Genomic DNA, 15343 nt, shown 5'->3' on the forward strand with positions numbered 1-15343 from the left:
AAGGTAGAGTGAGGTCCAACACAGCAAAAGGCCACTGGAAAGGAAGGAGGACTGGAAACTGTCCCCCTAGCTCTTGGCCACAGACATAGCATCTGCAGGAAATTTTGGCGGAAGTAAAGGCTTAAGTTAGGAAGTCATCTTTCTTTACGAATACATGAAAAGCCAGGACCCTGTACAGAGTGAGCGAGAAGTATAAACATAGAGACATTCCACTAGGCATACCAAACATTTCCTGTAATTAACATGGAACAGTCCGACTACACCTCTCCACTGCGTGACGGTTAAGTAGCTTTAGACAAAAGTTAGTGAAGGCTCAAGGTATTTGGATTTGGCCAGCATGGCTGCTGGGTCACTAATTAGCCAGCGTTCACTGTGGAGAAGCCCTGGACTAGCAGGGAATTGGTAAAGGATTCCACAATATGAGTTTGTTGGCTGCAACATTCTAAAATGTTTATGTGTGGTCTTCAGGCAAGTTGTTTCCTTGTTCCTTCCTTCTGGACATGGCAGATATACATACAGCTACAGGAGGGCAGGCCTCACTCAACATCAGCTTCCAGCTGCACTGAAACGGCTTCAGATCCCTAAGGAAGGTGCTATGGCAAGTTGGGGAATGTTTGTCTCAGCTTACGACTTTTTTGTTTTGTGAAATATCATTTATGATTTTAACTTTTTCAGTGTGTATTAGAACCCCCCATTTTTGCAGCAGAAACAGACTGCCTGGGAAGCTGAAACAGGGCCAGCAACAGTGCACTTCTACCCTGATGGGTGGGACTGCTACCGGCAGAGCACTGACTTAGTGACCTCTGCCTGAAAGCAAATAGAGGGGGGTTGGAACATGGAAAATCCCCAGTGGAAGAACTGAAAAGGTGTCTCTGGCTGCTTTTAAAAGTGATGCACGCTCTACACAAGGGAGTCAGTCCATTTCCAGAAACAGGAGACAGGGAGGATGGAGACAGGAGGGGCACGTCTTTCCTCAAGGACTCTTGGGGCGGGAGGGAGGGAGGGATTGTGTTCTGGCATTTGTGTTGCATAGATCTGTAACTCTTCTGCCAAGACTAAAGTATGCATGTGTTGAAGAAATCCCCGAGCAAAGCCTGTGTTCCTTACTTTGCCTACTACATGTCCCCAAAGAGTTAAACTACAAAACAGAGCAGCAACAGGAGGGGAAACTCTGGAGAGCATGGATAAGCAACTCTGAGATTTGGAAAGTCTTGGCACTGATCTTAGAACCAGGGCAGTTGCACTGCAGAGACCCAAGTCCCAAGGAAGCGTTTCTTCTGGCAGTTCTGTTTCAGCACCAAATGCTCTAGAGTCCAGCCTGACTTAAGCAGGTTGATACACAGCCATGACTATATGGTGCTAGAGAGATTCTCCCAACACATCAGTTCCAGCAAGTTTGCCCAACTGGTAATAGAAGACAGGAGGAGACCAAGGAAAACAGCCTACGCTTCCTACACATGGATTAGTATCTAGCAGTTACACAATTACAAAGCTAAACCACGTGAAAAACCCAGCTTCCCTCGCCCTGCTGCAAAGCGAGCCGTGCAGAGCAGGTAAAAGGTAAAGACAGCATGGAGCAGACAGGAAAGGGGCAAGGCTGCAGTGGCTGCTTTTAGCTTACCATATGTCTCGGATCTACTCTCCTCCGAGCTAGACTTTGTCTTCTTGGAGGAGCTATCTGCACAAGAGCAGGAGAAAAGGAGAAAGAGAGATATAGAAAATATGGAGACCAAACATGAGAAAAAAAACTTCAAGGAAAAAACAGAATGATTTCTATGATCAGGTTAAATCGTGCAAAACACAAATAGGGTACGAACAACACATAGGTGATAACACTTGAAATAAAGTGTGAATAACACAAGTGTGACCAACACAGGTAACCCCACACCATGAGGGTCTATCACAGAAGACAAAACGCAATAAATCAAGTTCTCTCCTATGCCAACAAGTGAATTAGAGAAGTTACTCTGAATAGAAGTGTTGGCGGTGTACAGATGCCAGGGCATTCATCTCTACCATGAAACAGCTTGCATATATGGAAGTGCACAATGCTTTGAATCCATCTTTAGACAGGCATGAGTGTTATGGAGGCTAAAATAAAGAGAGTCTATCTACCAAAGTAGACCACAGATACCTTAATGCTAGGGCAGACCAACAGCCCTCAAAAGCAAAAGAACGGGTACTGGGATAAAAAGGTTCCAGGATCTTCGACACTGCTTTCCAGGCAACAAAATTCTAAATCTGAAGTTCAAGATCCCGTGACCTTCTCCCACTCAAGCAAAATGCAAATATTTTACTTTTGCCTAACCTTAAAGAGAATGGAGATACTCATTAAATTCCCCCTCCTCCCTGGGAAAAGTGCACTTTAAATGTATTTGTTCTGCACACTAAAAAGGAACCATGCAGCTAGTGGTAGAAACATTACAATAGCATGGTTTGCGTACAGTAGCTCGATTCACTCTGTGCAAGAACATGTCCTTCATATCACAGTCTACAAACTTGAAATTCAACTCTCAGCTGTTCCACAGTTCCCAGGGAATATGGAGGACTAGAGTGCACAAACATAAGAAACGCACACTGCATGGGGCCAGCAGGCTCACACGCAAAAGCCTTTCCGTTTTATGAACACACAACAGTCACTGGGTTAGTGGTTTAGAGGGAGAGTAAAGAGTTTTTGCATGCAGTGCAGTGCCCAAGATAGTGTTAGATTCTGAAGCTAACAAAGATGGTCCACATTTTACAGAAGAATATGGGAAGAGGAGGAAAAAGTAACAATGGACATCATGTCCATCAAAATTAAGTTTTATTTAAAAATGTAAGTGCTTGAGAGTGCAGCTTCATCCCTAAGGTTGCAGAGAAGGTTCAAAACCCTCTGGATTTGGAAGTCAGTTGCTGCTGTGACCACAGGACCTTTTACATATCCGCATTTCCTCCACCAAATAAGACCAACAAGCTACAATATTTGCTTCCTGAAAATTTGGGCTATTTTATTTATTTTAAATAGCAAACAATTTAGTTCATTCACTGGTGCTACTGGATTAGATTTATTTTTGCACAGATGAAAGCCACCTTGTACACGGTCATGCAAAATTCAGTTATCCACTTTCGCTGCAATGTCTGGGTATAATGGAAAAGTTTTGCAATCATCAAATACAGAACAAGAGCTCTAAACGTTATGCCTATTAGAGCGCATTTATTGCAACTCCCACTAACTTTTCAATCCTGCACTCTCATCTGAGAAGTTTTGAAGCCTTTACCTGTAGGATCAAAGTCGTGGGCACTACTGCAGCGTTCAACCTTCTGCTTCTTGTCAGCTGGAGTCTCTCTGCTCAGAATGCTGCCATGCCTAGGTCAAAGAAAAGCAACTGATTTCGGCTCACTTCACAATAGGACCGTTGGTGCTAGCTAAAACTTTACAAAGAAAGTGCAGGTAGTCTCAGTAACAAAAAATGAGATCTTGAAATGGCATTAAGCAACATTTAAGTTAATAGTCAAATAAAGACACCAAACTCTGAAGGGGAGAAGACATTTTCTCTCCCTATGATAAACGGTGCATTTAACCTTCTACCTTTCCAAGTGTTAAAAGCAATTAAGCTACTTATTGATGGTGCAATAGGTTGCCAAATTTCATTTTAAAAATGAAGCCCATTTATAATTTACACAAGGGCAAAAGAGCATCCAAAAATCAGCAGCCCCCTCTCCACCCCCGACTAAAACATTTTATTTTAAAATGAGACAACAATTTAAAACAAAGTCTTCATGCAGCAAGAGTTTTTATTTCAGGCACCAAGCTAGAGTCACTTTCTAGGACCATCTCAAATCCCAGATAAGATGAGCTGGTGTACTTCGCAAATATGCTAAAGAAATCGTAACTGGTAACACTAAAACCATGCACTATAAAGGTCATCAACTATATTTTGAGCACTCAGTTCCACAGAGTCACAGATTCCTGAGTCAGACTAGACCATTGTGACCATCTAGTCTGACCTTCTGTGTAACATAGACCAATTTGTGCATTTCATTTACTTAAGTGTGCTATGCACACTGCTTCCAAATATGCTTTTATTGTCTGTTTTTTAAATAATTGTATACTGCAAAAATGCCACTGTGAAGCTTGCAGTACAGGTAGGCATTAGGCAATCAAACCGCATTATCTTACCTTGTAGGTTTTTTGAGAGGAAACCTGAAAAGAAAAAGAAAAAAGAAAGTGTAATGAAATGATTTTGCTTCTTATCATCATTGTTAATGTTAATAAAGACATTTTGCACTTCTGTAGTGCCTTTCATAAGATCCCTAAGTCCTTTACATTCCTAGTTCAACAGTATAACTCCCTCTCTGAGCTATCACAATCCTCATTTTACAGTTGGGTAAACTGAACTAAAGGAAGTCTCTAATTTTCTCTAGGTCTCACAGCTAGCTAATGGCAGATCTGAGGTTATACACCCTGAATCTCATACCCAAATCCCTACTCTTAATAACCACCATACCTCCCAAATCCTCTCTCATGAAGGAGGAAGAAAGGGTGGAAATCAGCTATTTGGACAAGTAGGCAAAGCAATCAGGAAACTTAGATTCTGTTCCTAGCACTGCCACAGGCTTCCCCCGTGTAACCTTTAGCATGTAACTTAACTTCTACGTGCCTCAGCTTCCATATCTGCAAAATGGTAATACTACTTTCTGAGCTCAGAGTTCTCTTAGGAGGCCAAATTCATTTCTGTTTGCCGAGTGCTCTTAGATTCTTGTCTGGAAAGCAATACAGAAGTGAAAAGTAGTATAGTAAAATGGGCAGAGATAATTTAAGTCACATTTTGTCCTAAATTGTTTTTACCTATTGTTACAAGTAACGCTTAAGATTACCATAAACGAAAGATTAGAGGGAAATATTTTCTTCTCTTCCCCCCTTCTGCTCCACTTTGTCTGCTTTGTGCATTTGACAGCACTTAGGGTATAGTTGATTTTTCCTGTTTGTCTCAGTTTTTCAGGCAACAACAGAAGAAAGGAAAAGACGACTAAATTAAAGAAGGAAAATGTAATACAATTAAAACTGGTAGGCACTGAACCTACTTTTAACTGATTTTGTTTTATGTAACAGGTTTTAACTGGACCGTGTTCCTTTAATAACATCTGCTCAGTCTCCCATGGAAAGATTCTATGTTAGAAAAAAGGATAGATATTTTATTTAAGTGGGCCAGTTCTGAGACTAGCATTTTCAACCTCTGATTCAATAATTTAGTTGAACCCTGAGCCCATTAAATTCACTGACTGGATCATATTCAGAATCAACCTCTTCTCCCAAAGTGTTTTTGGGACTAGCAAGAAGTCCCTCACACAAGACTATTTTACCATACACCCTTCATGCTTAAAGTTTTCTATTTCCCAAGGAAAAAGCAGTTGGCACCTTTCTGCCCAGCACCAACCGCATCTCCAGTGGTCCAAAGAGAAGTGGAGCCTTCACACACGTCACATCATCACAATTACTTTAAAATAGTAATTAAATTCAACCTGATCTTATCACCCACCTAATCCCTCTCTTCGGTTAAAGGAACCCACTTAAAGATGTACTCAGACCACCTGTGCCAATCCTCCACTCAATCCCATTACTAAAAACAACTCCATCCCTTCATTCAAAGGGGTCACTATCTTCTGATGACACAGGAGAGGAAACTGAAATGATCTCTCCCTAGCGGAGCATGTTTTCCATTCAAAAAATGTACATACACCAAGCCAAATATGCTGGCTGTAAATATAGCAACAAATCCAAACACGAGGCTGTGAAGTTCCAAACATCGAGGATCTGTTGTTATCCTCTCTGTCCCCCAAAAGTTTGGGAGATCCTTTGCTTAAAATTTACCACTGTGTCCTATCAGAAAGACTCAAATAAGAAACGCTTCCACAGTCCAGCCTCTCCCCATTCTGCTCAACTTGGACAGCCAGTTCAACCTCTCACCCTCAGTCTTTACATCATCCCATTCTTGGTGGTACAGAACTAGCTGTGCATAATAAAGGAGACAGCCTTGACCTCAGAGCAGAGGAAAGGTAAAGGTGTTTAAAGCAGCTAAATCTAATCTAGTCCTAACATTCAGTGATACACTGAGATTCAATAACCAAGGGTCTGACTCAAAAGTAGAATGAGCAGACAGTGGGTCTAGAGGAAGGAGGAGGAGGAGCAAATCATTAACCACCCAAAAAGGCAGAAGCAATAATAATTTCTCTTACAAGAACGTTCAGTGCTTTTCACCTGCAGGGTGATTCACAAATAGTTGAGTGGCATCATATAACAGAGGCTCCCAAATTTACATTTTGTTATAACATGTTTTGCAAAACCTACTATTAAATAGAAACATTGCAATGAAAATAGTTTTCCCCTACAACGTTGCTAAATCAAAATATTGTAACATCTTTATAGCATTGCCAGAAAGTAAAAACAGATTACAAACCAAAATAAAACTAGCTCTTACTTACTGTTTATTTTTTTGCACTTTTTTACCCTCTGCCTAACAGTGTAAGTAGGAAAAGTAAATTAAGGTTTAGTAACTGAAGTGTTAGGCTCCAATTTGTTTGTTTTCCAAAAGAATACATGTTTACAGACTTCAGGGTTTCACTGTAACTAATTAACGCCTTGATTCAGCAAAGCTCTTAAGTGCACGCTTTACTTTAAGCGCACAAATGGTCCCACTGAAGTCAACAGAACAACTGATGTGCTTACAAATTAGGCATGTCAGTAAGCACCTTGCAAAATGAGTGTCCAAACCTCAGAGCATTCCTATATGACCAGCAATTATTATCCACCATTTACAATGGGCCTGCTCACCCTGGCAGAATAGCTGCCAGAAAAGAAAGCAGATTAGCGCTGAAGCCTGTGGAAAAGAAACCACTCCTGGGGTCGCACAAACACAGTGTTTATCACCTTTACCCTCTGCCTTTCCCTCATGAAAACTCCACTCTCCAGAACAATGCCGCATGCCTCAAGGGGTGCACCGTTCCAGAAGGATTCTGGGATAGATTCCCGGAAGCTCCCCAGCCACTGGCTGCAAGCCAATTTCCTGAGTTTCTTTTTTCTCAAAGGGGGGAGGCGGGGGCAGGGGAGGGGAGAGAAGCAGGGCAGGCAGCAGGTCATGACCACACTGAAACCTCTCACAGGTTTATGGGTACCCAGCAAATTCACTAGAAATACAGGGAGTGACTAGGAGACCTCACAGTTGTTTTCTCCAGTGAACAATCACTGCATGTCTGCCTTGAATTACTGAATTTTACTTCAGAAGTGTCTAGTCAAGCCAACAGAATGGGACTGCAGAGGAACTTGGTCTTTGTTTAGCTGCGTGTGTTAGAGCTGAACCAGTGATAATCTCCCTTAAAGAACAATTTTGCATAAGCCCTGAAATAGTTCCAGGCCTGAATTATAAAACCACAGAAATCAAGGGATGGAAGAAATCTGCTGAGTTTGAGACATTCACTCCTAAATGTCCTCACTAATCAGACTGCGGAGCGTTCAGCACAGGTTAAATTTTTCCTCTCCCCACATGTTCCCACTGTGAATAACTCCTAGCATTTCTTGGTTTGCTGAAGATATCCTTCCGTGCTTAAATATCAAGTCACTTCATACTATGGCAATAGACACAGTATGAGAAACTCGACTAAGAAATGATGCATATCCAAAGTACATCACAAGAGATATTCCAGAATGATGCAGACACAGCTGCCATGTGATGCAGTAAGATTTGGAATATCTGCTCTTCGTGCACTCTGAGGTACCTTCAAGCATGCACTAAGTGTCAGAAAGATTTCTCTCTTGGGGAAATAGGGAGGAATGGTGCTGAACTGAGAAAAGATAAAGTACTTTTAAAAGCGATTAGCATAAAACTTTATTTCTCTGCCAGATGCCTACCACAACCTGAGAGTATTCAGCAAGTGGTCACATGCTGAACTCCATTTTTGTGTGATGTTCACACTTAATGTCACAACAGCCAAGCAGTTGTTCAGAGGCAGCGCTGAAAGCTCACCTGTAATTCACCCCCTTGTGTCCCAATAACGCAGTAGATTATACATTTCACCTACCCTTGCAAACCCCCTGCAGGCTGAGGTTAACAGCTGGTGATTCAACTCCAAATCTGACTGGTAAAAACACTTGTGGACATTTTGCCTGATGTGCTGTTGCACATCAGCACATTTTTCAACTAATCGTTCTGTTCTCTCCTCGATTCCAAATGATTTACCAGAAGTGATTAAGAATTATATGAAATTTCATTTTCAAGACATTTAAATCACTTGAATTATTTGACTTAACATATTTATGACTGATAAAGGCATACTTTTAATAGTCTGACACGTTAAGTAAAAAACAAATTGAACAAAAACAACCAACCTGTAACATTAAGGACTGAAAATTACATCGCTCCAAGTATCTCTCTCTCTTATATACATCTCTCCCCCCCCCCCTCCCCCACACACACTCTGCACTGGACCAGTGCCTAAAAAGCACCACTTAAGTCAAGAGAAAAATAATAGTTTTAAGACTGTGTGTGTCAAAACACACCAGGGCTAGGAAGGATTCCCAGCTTTCCAACAGTACAAAGCGTTCCATTCTGGCCCTGAAGGTTGAAAATATATCAGACCATAAATAGCACACTGTTCAGATAACCATGTTAGGTTTTATTCCTGCTTGATTTCTAGTAAGATTTTAGTACCTGCTTTCTCAAAAACTGATCAAAGAACAATATTTTGATTCAAAACTTGAGCCCCAAACTTGGAAACACATATGCATTTGCTTAACTTTAGCCTCACTTATTTCAATAGACCTTCTGACACGCTTAAAGTTAAACTTGTGTGTAAATTATTGTTTGCAGGACTGCGATCAAAAAATATTACAGCTTCTGCTGGTATGAGTAATTTATAACATGAAATCTGCTCAACAGGGATGAGCAAAAAAGGCTCGCCTGACAGGTCATCTTTAATTAGGAAATGAAGAGTTGCATTGGGAGCATTGTGGTTACTTTATAGTAGTCATTTAGAACAAGAGGTTGCTTATTGTACAGCCTGCACATGCAGGAGAGGAAAAATCATAAAACCATCTTACTTTTTCATGAGAGTAAGTGTTGAAAGACAAAAGGGAACAAAAACAGAAAAACCCCTCAAAGTATTATTCTGCTCTAAAAAGAGGCTGTTTAAAATGGCAACCTGCTATTGAGTAACATGTTATCACTGGTATTAGTAGTAGTCAATAATGGTATCTTAGCAGATACTTCGAAGCCGCATCTGCTGACTTTAGTAACAAAACAGTAATTTTTGAGCACATTCTACTCCATTTAGTCCTGCAGAGCAACTACAACTCTGGGCTAGGGAGCTGGATTCTACTCTGGGTCATGCATGCAACAGCAGATCTGTTAACTAAGACTTAACTTGACTAAATTTGACTCTCACTCATACCAGTGCCAGACCTCTGAACAGCCTGCACCATCCTTTATTCCTTGTGTATCTTCATCAGGCAGACCCTTCAAATTTGACTCTCAGACCCCAGCTTGAGTTGACAGTGCTGGTAGTGCAAAAAAGCTTTATTTTACTTGTAAATTGAGCACATTTGAACTGGAGTCTCTGAGCTACAACGAACAAGGAAGACTGTGATGTCATTTCATGGAGATCTGTTCTGAAAAATGAACATTTAAAAAAAACGACAAGATTTGTGCTATTCTCAAATGTTACAGACACACACTTTCTCTCTCTCTTTAAACTGGGGAGGGCATTTGTTTACCGAATTCAAAGCTCTGAGAAGAGGGAACTTGTTCGACAGTGCACACTCAGCCTGAACTACAGCAGCACCATCATGACCTTAACATACAGCTAAAGGCAGTCCTCTGTCACAACAAAGTTGGGTGAATATGTTCTGTACAGAAGGATGGCTGAGTAAGAGGAACTGATGAGATAGCTAATGACAGACGGACAGAGAGAAATGCAGATGTGGCAAGTGGCCAGCTATTAGCAACAAGAGAATGCAGAGAGAAATATGGCATTTCATTGCATTACTCACAAAACCCTGCTGTGACCACGTCAGCTTATCTAGGTTACTTTCATTAGATACCACTGAACTAGTGCAGAAACCAACTATGGCTTAGAATTGACCCATTTAAAGATCAGTTTCCTAGGCGCAGGGTCACCTTTCCCACCATCACCAACAAAATGCTGTGTGCGCTCTGCTTAGAGCTGTGGGAACCATGAAGACTTCTCCCGAACAAAATTTGTTAGCCCTTGAGGACAAAAGGTTTCAAATGCAGGCTGCAGAGAAGAAACTTGAACTAGAAAGGGTGGCCTAGTGGTATACATAGGTGGGACCCCTTGCAGCAAGAGGGAAACTGAACTGGATAATAAAGAAAAACATCCTTGTTATTTTAGTAGAAGTCCAGGGCAGCAACCACAGCTGACAGAATGACTCATGGAAGAATCGTTCATGGCATTATTAGCTTTAGATTACTGGCAGTGCTGCGAAGGGATCTAATCTCCACCTTCAATACAGAACCATAGGAAAATAATGACTGAAGAAGACCGGAAAGCCTGTCTAGTTCTGGCCCCTTGTGCTGACCCCGCACAATACTCTTCCCTCTATATGATCTCTTCAGCTCCAATGGGAGTTTTGCCCAAATAGAAAACCAGTAAGGATCTCAGGATTTGGCTCAGAATATTTTTGGTTTTAGATTCCACTGTGTTTTGCTTTAAGATGCTAACATTTCGGTGGGCTGCTGCTGTGATCTTTTCATGTTGTGCGGCTGGGCGTAGTTTATACATTTTTATTATTTTTAATTTTTTGAAGGTTCGAAATTAAACACCTTGTCATTGTCGCAGGCAAACTATAAAAATCCATCAATACCTTTTCTGAAATGCCCATTATGAGCGAAATTAAAGGGACTCCCCCTCATAGATGCTGGTATTATTTTGGCAGCAAAACAGGGCAGGAATGAAAGAAGCAAACTTAAAAGGTAATAAATATGCCTTCCACTGAGCCTTGAAAGCTACATGACACTGTCTCTGATGGATGATCAAAAGAAAATTCCAAAAGGTGGGCAACTCCCCATGAGAAAACACCAGTACTAGCAAAAGCACCCTTCCACCTCAGGAGGAATAGTCTCTGATAACTAAGCCCAGAACAAAAACAATGCTGCAGGCAGCTTTGGGATAGTGGTTAAACTGGCACAAACTGGGGGGGTGGGAAGAATGCTCATTGCTGCGCAGCAGTGCCATAGACCTTGGCAAGCGTTCTCTCTGCAGCTGCCAGGAGATATAGGGGGCGAGAGGGAAGAACAGAACAGAACAGAAACCAAATTCAACAAGAAAAAAGGATGAAAGAGAACAGAGGGGAGGCTCTTCAAGAACTTTATGTAAAAGGAAAACAACGCCTTGGTTTCCACTCCAGGAATTATATGAAAGACACCAACAGTGCTGGTGGGATGCCTTTTGCCAGCTCTGGGAAATAAGTGTGTAGGTAGATGTAGTCAGCTCTAAAAGAGATGCAAACCAAGTGGAAAAGTAGACAGGGGCTAGTGGAGGAGTGGGGCTCTAGAAAATACTGGTAATTGATTGCAGTTTTGTAACTGTTCTTAGTCTCTTCTCTCTGGCCAGCTTTCTGTGTGGATAAATGTTTCTCACAGAGCAGCATGGGCTAGGGGAGGGGAGTGGAAAAGCATCGCTAGTAAAGTTTCATCCACAGTTCAGCCATTCAGTACCACATCAGCCAAGTGCCTCAACTCTGTTCCATGACACAAGCATTTGGATTTTTCCAAGAGCTGATGTCAGGGCTTTTCACGGAGAAAGAACTGCATTTACAGGGCAGGCAGGGAAGGAGGGTTTCCCCAGCAGCTATTCTCAATGTGGCCTTTGTGCTGTTCTGCTACTGGAGCCAGGACCCTGCAAGAGTTTTAGTTACTGTAGAAATTCTGCTAATGGGCGGGGACATTTTGACCAGACGAACATTTTCAGCACCCAGTCCTGTTCTACACTAATGCCCAACTTCCAAGGTTTAGAAGCATCACAGTTTCCCATCTACAGGACTTTAAGTTACAGTCCTTTTCCAGTACAAGGACTACTATGGTCTAGTATCTGCTTTATTAGGTAGGAACTGTATACAGAACACAAACTATAACTACAAAATACAAGCGATAGTAATGTAACCTACTACTCAGTTTTCCTTCATCCCTGATGCTTTACAAATGATCCTGAAAACAGGAGATTCAAGCAACAGTGTCATATTCATCTAGGGAAACTGATGCACCAGAGACGCACAACGAAATTCCATTCTGATATTCTGAAGCAGAGGTCTCAAATTAGGGTCCATGGTCTACCACCAATCCATGGAGCATGTGCTGGGGGGTAAGCAAAGGAGTGATGGGTTACTGGCTCACCTTTTTCCCGCTGAGAGAACTGATGGGACGGGATGACAAAATGAACTAAAACACACGATCAATTATTTAAAAAAAAAAAAAAAAAAAAAAAAAAAAGGATAAGCACTTTCTTAAAATTATTTTACATGAAAGAAATTGCTGTAGCAGAGAGAGAGAGAGATGCCACGCCACTGTAAACTGCAGGGCAAGCATCCAGAAGACTTGTCCATTTGCTTTCTAAACTGTAGCTAATTACCATTGAAATGAAATGTTTGCTTTGCCTGAAAATAATTGCAATACAAAGCTAGCTCACTGAAAACACTCCTCTGCTCCTGTACTACTCCCCCACCACCATCCCACCTACGATAATACAGCTGGAAAGGGTCTCTCTCTCTCACCCACCCCCTCGCAGAAATCTAAAGCCTACAAACGCTATGGGATTTGCTTTCACCCAACACATACACAAGGGCCTGGAGATCAGTCGTGCCGCCCCAGAGTATCTTGCAGCTTTTGCGTTTCATTAGACACACACAGCCTACTTCTTTATCAATGCTGCATTTTACTTGTGGCAGTGGTGGACTAGCAACAAGTGCGAAGACAGCTCTTAAAACGGCAAAGACATGGGTTGGAAGGGAAGGAGAAAATATGTCACATGTAATACATCGTATTTGGAAAGCCAGATTTCCTACACACAGTCTCCAAATAGCGAATTTTGTTTCTGTGATTGTGTGCACAAAAGGTACAAGCCACACTGAAGCCCCTTTGAAAATCTGTCCCTCAACATGCATCTCATTAGTCAGTTGGTACAGGCAAATATCCATCCCGATGGCAGAGCAAAACCACACACAGTACACTCAGACTTAGTTATCACAACTGTCTTATGCTAAAGTTCTAGGAACTGGGTCTGTTACCCAATAATGAGCACCCTCAGAGAAGCAGCTAATAGACCAGTCTTGTTCCCACTGAAGTCAATGGGAGCTTTGCAATGAATTTCAATGGGAACAGGATTAGGCCTCTGCAGAGGACTTTTCAGCTCAGAAAGCTTGCCAACAGATGAGCCTCAGATCTATTTCCACTTTCCTATAACTATACACTGATTATATAAACAAGCCATTTCTCTCCAGGTTTGCCAAGTTATAGTAATATTTATATACATCCCATTTTGAAGTGTGACTTTATCTTTGTATTTATTGTCTTTCAGATACAGTGTTACCTAACCTACCGTTTGGGGGTAATAACCCTTCAGTCCTATCCACAGCTTCAACTCTACTACTGGGTCTAAGTTACTGATAATTGCAAAAGGCCTCTAATAAAACTTGTTTTGCAGTCCATTCTACTACTGGTGAAACTGCATTGGTGATGAGTTAATGTTACAAAGTTTACTAGCACAGATGCAACCACAGAGGGAGACAGAATAAATGAGAATGTCATTTGTAAGCCACAACATTTAAGACATAAACCAAGAAAAGAAAAAAAAGGTAATTCTTCAGAAGTGAATTACATCTCTCTTTTTTTTTTTTAATCCCACTAACATCTCATCCTATTTGCTTCACGACTCCAGAAAAATTTCTACCCTGGCACAAGATCACATGAGAAGTTTCAGATGGATTCTCTTAGTTCTGGCAAAGTGAGGTGACGTGGAGGGTGAAAAAATAAAAATCAAGTTTATGTTGGAAAACTAGTTAAAATCTTAACTATAAAGACACTAGTGGCACTCTGTGGTAGCTTATATTTTTGTATAATGCCTACCAACCCAAAGAAACCAAAACAAATGTGCGTAACATGCACACCATTGAAATGCAGCCTGAGCTAGAGGTCAGGAATCAAATGACACACAACAGACCGCATGAGTAAAGAGTGCAGATTCTCCAGGTGTATTTAAGCCGGGCTTTGCTCCCTCTCATCTCCCTTCAATTTCTTCCTACTGTGAAGTTGCAATGGTGAATTTATGACAAACTTCTGTCAGAAACTAGATCATCCAACTCAGGGTTACGGCTTCAGGACAGGATTAAGTGCAATCTCTTCTGTTGTGAATAGGGAAAGAAGGGGAAGGGGAGATGTGTGTGCGCACGGGGGGGAGGAAATGGGAAACCAGTCTAGTTCAATAATAAAGCCATGATATTTGTAATGTACTTTGAGATCTTCAAAAAGGCAGGCGACAACAATGTCTCAGCAGACATATAATCATTATACTTCCAAGGACATTTTACATGAATAATAATCTCCTACCCCCACTTAGTTCTCCTGTGAAACCAATTTAAAAGAAAGCCTTATTCCTGAGAAATATACCAGCTGTCGAGAGGTGGGAGCAATTGAATTCCTCAAGACTCATGTCAGCAGGATGGAGATAATCAAACCATTTGAAAATCTCAAGTTGTTTCTGCCCCACCTTGGCAGAGTTAGAGTACATTAGTCCTCAGTGCTTGCTCCTTATTAAAGACCCAGTCTAGTGCAGTGCTGAGAACTGCCACTTTCACAGACTTCAGTGAGAGAACAGAGCTTGCAACAACATTCAGGATCACGCCCCAATAACTCTCAGAGCCGCCTCTTCATGCCAAAGCTACCTAACATATTGCCTTTCTGGAAAATGAGCTTCTGCCAGAAAGGGAAGTGTCTCCTTTAAAGCATAGTCCCTCAAAGGCAACGCAGTGAAGGGTTTTCCACACCATCTTCACCCTTCACATCTAATCCCGACATCTATACATTAACAGCCATGATCACAAATGGATACAATGAACGTCATCAAAAAGCAAGGGAGTAGCTTCTTCATCCACATCACGGTGCTGGCATTACACACTGAATAAATGGTAAAATTATTCAAATTATTGCTGTATGAATTCTGTACCAGCGGCACTGCCCTGAACAGAGACAGTCAGCTCAGGTTTCTCCCATTGCTGCAGTTTTGTTGTCAAAATTTTAACAAGACCCAATACAAAATTGGAAATATTACAGGAAAACATTCATAAGAACACCATAACAAT

The 15343-nt window shown here is 41.5% G+C and overlaps 1 protein-coding gene across 5 annotated transcripts in view; it reads right to left on the reverse strand.

Moving 5' to 3' along the window:
• Window positions 1-15343, reverse strand: part of ARHGEF12 (Rho guanine nucleotide exchange factor 12) — an 81352-nt gene that overhangs the window by 42164 nt on the left and 23845 nt on the right. For 3 of the 5 annotated variants that reach the window (XM_067564879.1, XM_067564869.1, XM_067564903.1), the window contains exons 2-4: window positions 4160-4183; window positions 3258-3346; window positions 1622-1678 (exon numbers count right to left, since the gene is read on the reverse strand). In XM_067564879.1, the coding sequence (XP_067420980.1) occupies window positions 1622-1678; window positions 3258-3346; window positions 4160-4183 (170 nt within the window). The remainder of the gene's footprint in view (window positions 1-1621; window positions 1679-3257; window positions 3347-4159; window positions 4184-15343) is intronic. The other 2 variants (XM_067564894.1, XM_067564888.1) reach the window with 1 other exon arrangement.

This window comes from Emydura macquarii, unplaced genomic scaffold (assembly GCF_026122565.2).
Source record: "Emydura macquarii macquarii isolate MOO-44397 ecotype Brisbane River unplaced genomic scaffold, CSIRO-AGI_Emac_v2 contig_312, whole genome shotgun sequence".
In the NCBI taxonomy this organism is placed as follows: domain Eukaryota; kingdom Metazoa; phylum Chordata; order Testudines; family Chelidae; genus Emydura; species Emydura macquarii.